The 8882-nt window shown below is 45.6% G+C and overlaps 1 protein-coding gene across 1 annotated transcript; it reads left to right on the top strand.

Moving 5' to 3' along the window:
• Positions 1-422: 422 nt before the first annotated feature.
• LOC132818237 (aspartate and serine-rich protein-like) lies at positions 423-7979 on the top strand (the record flags this gene model as incomplete). Its single annotated transcript, XM_060829017.1, has 3 exons — positions 423-542; positions 1579-1662; positions 7680-7979. Coding segments are annotated over exons 1-3 (504 nt in total), but the record flags the coding sequence as incomplete, so codon positions are not given.
• Between the last annotated feature and the right edge of the window lie 903 nt (positions 7980-8882).

The following is an 8882-nucleotide window of genomic DNA, read 5'->3' as shown; positions in this document are numbered from 1 at the left end:
GGCCAAGGACAGTAATAATAGGACCAAGGACAGTGATAATGGACCAAGGACAGTGATAATGGAACCAAGGACAGAGATAATGGGACCAAGGACAGCGATAATTGGACCATGGACAGTGATAATGGGACGAAGGACAGTGATAATGGGACAAAGGATTTTGATAATGAGTCGAAGGACAGAGATAATGTGACCAAGGACAGCGATAATGGGACAAAGGATTTTGATAATGAGTCGAAGGACAGCGATAATGGGACCAAGGACAGCGATAATATGACCAAGGACAGCGATAATGGGACCAAGGACAGTTATAATGGGACCAAGGACAGTGATAATGGGACCATGGACAGAGATAATGGGAGCAATGACAGTGATAATGGGACCAAGGACAGTGATAATGGGACCAAGACAGTGATAATGGGACCATGGACAGAGATAATGCGACAAAGGACAGTGATAATGGGACCAAGGACAGTGATAACGGGACCACGGATCGTGATAATGGAGCCAAGGACAGAGATTATGGGATCAAGGACAGTGATAATGCGACCAAGGACAGTGATAAGGTGACTAAGGACAGTGATAATGGAACAAGGACAGTGATAATGTGACCACGGACAGTGATAATGTGACCAAGGACAGTGATAATGGGTCCAAGGACAGTGATAATGGGACCGAGGGCAATGATAATGTGACCAAGGACAGCGATAATGGGACGAAGGACAGCGATAATGAAACCAAGGACCGTGATAATGTGACCAAGGACAGTGATAATTGGACAAAGAACATTGATAATGTGACCAAGGACAGTGATAATGTGACCAAGGACAGTGATAATGTGACCAAGGACAGTGATAATAGGACCAAGGACAGTAATAATGGAACCAAAGAAGGTAGTAATGGGACGAAGGACAGTGATAATGGGACCAAGGACAGTGATAACGGGACCAAGGACAGTGATAATGTGACTGAGGACAGTGATAATAGAACCAAGGGCATTGATTGTGGGACCAAGGACAGTGATAATGGGACCAAGGGCAGTGATAATGGGACCAAGGACAGTGATAACGCGACCAAGGACAGTGATAATGGGACCGAGCACACTGATAATGGGACCAAGGACAGTGATAACGGGACCAAGGACAGTGATAATGTGACTGGGGACAGTGATAATAGAACCAAGGGCATTGATTGTGGGACCAAGGACAGTGATAATGGGACCGAGCACACTGATAATGGGACCAATGACAGTGATAACGGGACTTAGGACAGTGATAATGTGACTGGGGACAGTGATAATAGAATCAAGGACATTGATAATGGGACCAAGGACAGTGATAGTGGGACCAAGGACAGTGATAATGGGACCAAGGACAGTGATAATAGGACCAAGGACAGTGATAATGGGACCAATGACAGCGATAATAGGACCAAGGACAGAGATAATGGACCAAGGACAGTGATAATGGAACCAAGGACAGAGGTAATGGGACCAAGGACAGCGATAATTGGACCATGGACAGTGATAATGGGACGAAGGACAGTGATAATGGAACCAAGGACAGTGATAATGTGACCAAGGACAGCGATAATGGGACAAAGGATAGTGATAATGAGTCGAAGGACAGCGATAATGGGACCAAGGACAGTGATAATATGGCCAAGGACAGCGATAATATGACCAAGGACAGCGATAATGGGACCAAGGACAGTTATAATGGGACCAAGGACAGTGATAATGAAACCAAGGACAGTGATAATGGGATGAGGAACAGTGATAATGGAACCAAGGACAGTGATAATGGGACCAAGGACAGTGATAATGTGACTGAGGACAGTGATAATAGAACCAAGGGCATTGATTGTGGGACCAAGGACAGTGATAATGGGACCAAAGACAGCGATAATAAGGCCAAGGACAGTAATAATAGGACCAAGGACAGTGATAATGGGACCAAGGACAGAGATAACGGGACCAAGGGCAATGATAATGGGACCAAAGACAGCGATAATAAGGCCAAGGACAGAGATAATGGGACCAAGGACAGTGACAACGAGACCAAGGACAGTGACAATGGGACCAAGGACAGCGATAATAGGACCAAGGACAGTGATAATGGAACAAGGACAGTGATAATGGAACCAAGGACAGTGATAAGGGGACCAATGACAGCGATAATAGGACCAAGGACAGTGATAATGGGACCAAGGACAGAGATAACGGGACCAAGGGAAATGATAATGGGACGAAGGACAGTGATAATGGGTCGAAGGACAGCGATAATGGGACCAAGGACAGTGATAATGGGACGAAAGACAGAGATAATAAGGCCAAGGACAGTATTAATAGGACCAAGGACAGTGGTAATGGACCAAGGACAGTGATAATGGAACCAAGGACAGAGATAATGGGACCAAGGACAGCGATAATTGGACCATGGACAGTGATAATGAGTCGAAGGACAGCGATAATGGGACCAAGGACAGTGATAATATGGCCAAGGACAGCGATAATATGACCAAGGACAGCGATAATGGGACCAAGGACAGTTATAATGGGACCAAGGACAGTGATAATGTGACCAAGGACAGCGATAATGGGACCATGGACAGTGATAATGGGACCAAAACAGTGATAATGGGACCAAGGACAGTGATAATGGGACCCAAGACAGTGATAATGGGACCATGGACAGAGATAATGCGACAAAGGACAGCGATAATGGGACGAAGGACAGTGATAATGGGACCACGGATCGTGATAATGGAGCCAAGGACAGAGATTATGGGATCAAGGACAGTGATAATGCGACCAAGGACAGTGATAAGGTGACTAAGGAGAGTGATAATGTGAACAAGGGCAGTGATAATGTGACCAAGGACAGTGATAATGTGACCAAGGACAGTGATAATGGGACGAAGGACAGTGATAACGGGACCACGGAACGTGATAATGGAACCAAGGACAGAGATAATGGGACCAAGGACAGCGATACTGGGATTAAGGACAGTGATAATGTGACCAAGGACAGTGATAATGTGACCAAGGACAGTGATAATGGAACATGGTCAGTGATAATGGGACCAAGGACAGTGATAATGTGACCAAGGACAGTGATAATGGGTCCAAGGACAGTGATAATGGGACCGAGGGCAATGATAATGTGACCAAGGACAGCGATATTGGGACGAAGGACAGCGATAATGAAACCAAGGACCGTGATAATGTGACCAAGGACAGTGATAATTGGACAAAGAACATTGATAATGTGACCAAGGACAGTGATAATGTGACCAAGGACAGTGATAATGGGATGAGGAACAGTGATAATGGAACCAAGGACAATGATAATGGGACCAAGGACAGTGATAATAGGACCAAGGACAGTGATAATGGGACTGAGGGCAGTGATAATGGAACCAAGGACAGTGATAATGGGACCGAGCACAATAATAATGGGACCAAGGACAGTGATAATGTGACCAAGGACAGTGATAATGGGACCAAGGACAGTGATAACGCGACCAAGGACAGTGATAATGGGACCGAGCACACTGATAATGGGACCAAGGACAGTGATAATGGGACCAAGGACAGTGATAACGGGACCAAGGACAGTGATAATGTGACTGAGGACAGTGATAATAGAACCAAGGGCATTGATTGTGGGACCAAGGACAGTGATAATGGGACCAAAGACAGCGATAATAAGGCCAAGGACAGTAATAATAGGACCAAGGACAGTGATAATGGGACCAAGGACAGAGATAACGGGACCAAGGGCAATGATAATGGGACGAAGGACAGTGATAATGGGACCAAGGACAGTGACAACGAGACCAAGGACAGTGATAATGGGACCAAGGACAGCGATAATGGGACCAAGGACAGTGATAATGGAACAAGGACAGTGATAATGTGACCAAGGACAGCGATAATGGGACAAAGGACAGTGATAATGAGTCGAAGGACAGCGATAATGGGACCAAGGACAGTGATAATATGACCAAGGACAGCGATAATGGGACCAAGGACAGTTATAATGGGACCAAGGACAGTGATAATTGGACCATAGACAGAGATAATGGGACCAAGGACAGCGATAATGGGACCAAGGACAGATAATAGGGCCAATGACAGTAATAATGGGACCAAGGACAGTGATAAGGTGACCAATGACAGTGATAATAGGACCAAGGACAGCGATAATGGGATCATGGACAGCGATAATGGGACGAAGGACAGTGATAATGGAAGCAAGGACAGTAATAATGGAACCAAGGACAGTGATAATGGGATTAAGGACAGCGATAATGAGACCAAGGATAGCGATAAGGGGACCAAGGACAGTTATAATGGGACCAAGGATAGTGATAATGGGACCATGGACCGAGATAATGGGAGCAAGGACAGTGATAATGGGGCCAAGGTCAGTGATAATGGAACAAAGGACAGTGATAATGGGACCAATGACCATGATATAGAACCAAGGATAGTGACAATGGAACCATGGACTGCGATAATGAGACTACGGACAGCGATAATAGGACTGAGGACAGTGATAATGGGACCAAGGACTGTGATAATGGAACCAATGACTATTATAATGGGACCATGGACAGTGATAATGGGACCAAGGACTGTGGAAATGAGACCAGGGACATTGATAATGGGACTAAGGACAGTGATAATGGGACCAAGGACAGAGATAATGGAAGCAAGGACAGTGATAATGGGACTAAGGTCAGCGATAATGTGACCAAGGACAGTGATAATGGGACCAAGGACAGCGATAATGGGACCATAGACAGAGATAATGGGAGCAAGGACAGTGATAATAAGACCAAGGATAGCGATAAGGGGACCAAGGACAGTGATAATATGACCAAAGACAGTGATAATGGGACCAAGGACAGTTATAATGGGACCAAGGATAGTGATAATGGGACCATGGACAGAGATAATGGGAGCAAGGACAGTGATAATGGGACCAAGGACCGCGATAAAGAACCAAGGATAGTGATGATGGGACCAAGGACAGTGATAATGGGAGTAAGGACATTGATAATGGAACCATGGACAGTGATAATGGGACGAAGGACTGCGATAATGGAACCAATGACTATTATAATGGGACCATGGACAGTGATAATGGGACCAAGGACTGTGGAAATGAGACCAGGGACATTGATAATGGGTCTAAGGACAGTGATAATGGGATCAAGGACAGTGACAATAGGACCAAGGACAATGATAATGGGATCCACGACAGTGATAATGGAACCAAGGACAATGATAATGGGACCAAGGACAGTGGAAATGGGACCAGGGACATTGATAATGGGACTAAGGACAGTGATAATGGGACCAAGGACAGAGATAATGGGAGCAAGGACAGTGATAATGGGAATAAGGTCAGCGATAATGTGACCAAGGACAGTGATAATGGGACCAAGGACAGCGATAATGGGACCATGGACAGTGATAATGGGAGCAAGGACGGTGATAATGGGACCAAGGACAGCGATAATGGGACCAAGGACAGCGATAATGGGACCATGGACAGTGATAATGTGACCAAGGACAGTGATAATGGGACCAAGAACAGCGATAATGCAACAAAGGACAGCGATAATGTGACCAAGGACACTGATAATGGGACCATGGACAGAGATAATGGGAGCAAGGACAGTGATAATGGGACCAAGGACAGTGATAATGGGACCAAGGACAGTGATAATGGGACCATGGACAGTGATAATGTGACCAAGGACAGTGAAAAGGTGACCAAGGACAGCGATAATGGGACCAAGGACCGTGATAATGGGACCAAGGAACGTGATAATGGAACCAAGGACAGAGATAATGGGACCAAGGACAGAGATAATGTGACCAAGGATGGTGATAATGGGACAAAGGACAGAGATAATGGAACAAGGACAGTGATAATGGAACCAAGGACAGCGATAATGGGACCAAGGAACGTGACATTGGGGCCAAGGACAGTGACATTGTTACCAAGGACAGCGATAATGGGATTAAGGACAGTGATAATGAGACCAAGGACAGTGATAATGTGACTAAGGACTGTGATAATGGGACCAAGGACAGTGATAATGGGATGAAGAACAGTGATAATGGAACCAAGGATAATGAAAATGGGACCATGGACAGTGATAATAGGACCAAGGACAGTGATAATGGAACCAAGGACAGTGAAAATGGAACCAAGGAACGTGGTAATGGGACGAAGGACAGTGATAATTGGACCAAGGACAGTGATAATGGAACCAAGGACAGTGATAATGGGACCAATGACAGCGATAATAGGACCAAGGACAGTGATAATAGGACCAAGGACAGAGATAACGGGACGAAGGGCAATGATAATGGGACGAAGGACAGTGATAATGGGACCAAGGAACGTGATAATGGAACCAAGAACAGAGATAATGGGACCAAGGACTGTGGAAATGAGACCAGGGACATTGATAATGGGTCTAAGGACAGTGATAATGGGATCCACGACAGTGATAATGGAACCAAGGACAATGATAATGGGACCAAGGACAGTGGAAATGAGACCAGGGACATTGATAATGGGACCAAGGACAGTGATAATGGGACCAAGGACAGCGATAATGAAACCAAGGACAGTGATAATGGGACCAAGGACAGTGATAATGTGACCAAGGACAGTGATAATGGGACCAAGGACAGTGACAATGGGACCAAGGGCAATGATAATGGGACCAAGGACAGCGATAATGGGATGAAGAACAGTGATAATGGAACCAAGGACAATGATAATGGGACCAAAGAAGGTGGTAATGGGACGAAGGACAGCGATAATGTGACCAAGGACAGCGATAATGGGACCAAGGACAGAGATAATGGGACCAAGGACAGTGATAATGGGACTAAGGTCAGCGATAATGTGACCAAGGACAGTGATAATGGGACCAAGGACAGCGATAATGGGACCAAGGACAGCGATAATGGGACCATAGACAGAGATAATGGGAGCAAGGACAGTGATAATAAGACCAAGGATAGCGATAAGGGGACCAAGGACAGTGATAATGGGACCAAGGATAGTGATAATGGGAACATGGACAGTGATAATGTGGCCAAGGTCAGTGATGATGGGACCAAGGACAGTGATAATGGGAGCAAGGACATTGATAATGGAACCATGGACAGTGATAATGGGACCAAGGACAGTGATAATGGAACCAATGACTATTATAATGGGACCATGGACAGTGATAATGGGACTAAGGACTGCGATAATGAGACTACGGACAGCGATAATAGGACTGAGGACAGTGATAATGGGACCAAGGACTGTGATAATGGAACCAATGACTATTATAATGGGACCATGGACAGTGATAATGGGACCAAGGACTGTGGAAATGAGACCAGGGACATTGATAATGGGTCTAAGGACCGTGACAATGGGATCAAGGACAGTGACAATAGGACCAAGGACAATGATAATGGGATCCACGACAGTGATAATGGAACCAAGGACAATGATAATGGGACCAAGGACAGTGGAAATGAGACCAGGGACATTGATAATGGGACCAAGGACAGTGATAATGGGACCAAGGACAGAGATAATGGGAGCAAGGACAGTGATAATGGGACTAAGGTCAGCGATAATGTGTCCAAGGACAGTGATAAGGTGACCAAGGACAGTGATAATGTGAACCAGGACAGTTATAATGGGACCCAAGACAGTGATAATGGGACCATGGACAGATATAATGGGAGCAAGGACAGTGACAATAGGACCAAGGACAATGATAATGGGACTAAGGTCAGCGATAATGTGTCCAAGGACAGTGATAATGGGACCAAGGACAACGATAATGGGACCATAGACAGAGATAATGGGAGCAAGGACAGTGAGAATAAGACCAAGGACAGTGATAATGGGACCAAGGACAGCGATAATGGGACCAAGGACAGTGATAATGTGACCAAGGACAGTGATAAGGTGACCAAGGACAGTGATAATGTGAACCAGGAGAGTTATAATGGGACCCAAGACAGTGATAATGGGACCATGGACAGAGATAATGGGAGCAAGGACAGTGATAATGTGACAAAGAACAGCGATAATGGGATGAAGGACAGTGATAATGGGACCATGGAACGTGATAATGGAACCAAGGACAGTGATAATGTGACCAAGGACAGTGATAATGGGACCGAGGACAATGATAATGTGACCAAGGACAGCGATAATGGGACCAAGGACCGTGATAATGGGACCAAGGACATTGATAATGTGACCAAGGACAGTGATAATGGGACCTTGGACAGAGATAATGGGAGCAAGGACGGTGATAATGGGACCAAGGACAGCGATAATGGGACCAAGGACAGCGATAATGGGACCATGGACAGTGATAATGTGACCAAGGACAGTGATAAGGTGACCAAGGACAGTGATAATGTGAACAAGGACGGTTATAATGGGAACCAAGACAGTGATAATGGGACCAAGGACAGCGATAATGCAACAAAGGACAGCGATAATGTGACCAAGGACCGTGATAATGGGACCAAGGACATTGATAATGTGACCAAGGACAGTGATAATGGGACCATGGACAGAGATAATGGGAGCAAGGACAGTGATAATGGGACCAAGGACAGTGATAATGGGACCAAGGACAGCGATAATGGGACCAAGGACAGTGATAATGGGACCAAGGAACGTGATAATGGAACCAAGGACAGAGATAATGGGACCAAGGACAGAGATAATGTGACCAAGGATGGTGATAATGGGACAAAGGACAGAGATAATGGAACAAGGACAGTGATAATGGAACCAAGGACAGCGATAATGGGACGTAGGATAGTG

This window comes from Hemiscyllium ocellatum, chromosome 8, assembly GCF_020745735.1.
Source record: "Hemiscyllium ocellatum isolate sHemOce1 chromosome 8, sHemOce1.pat.X.cur, whole genome shotgun sequence".
NCBI classification, from domain to species: Eukaryota; Metazoa; Chordata; class Chondrichthyes; order Orectolobiformes; family Hemiscylliidae; genus Hemiscyllium; species Hemiscyllium ocellatum.
The sequence above is the reverse complement of the archived record's forward strand: the minus strand, read 5'-3'. Positions and strand labels throughout refer to the sequence as shown.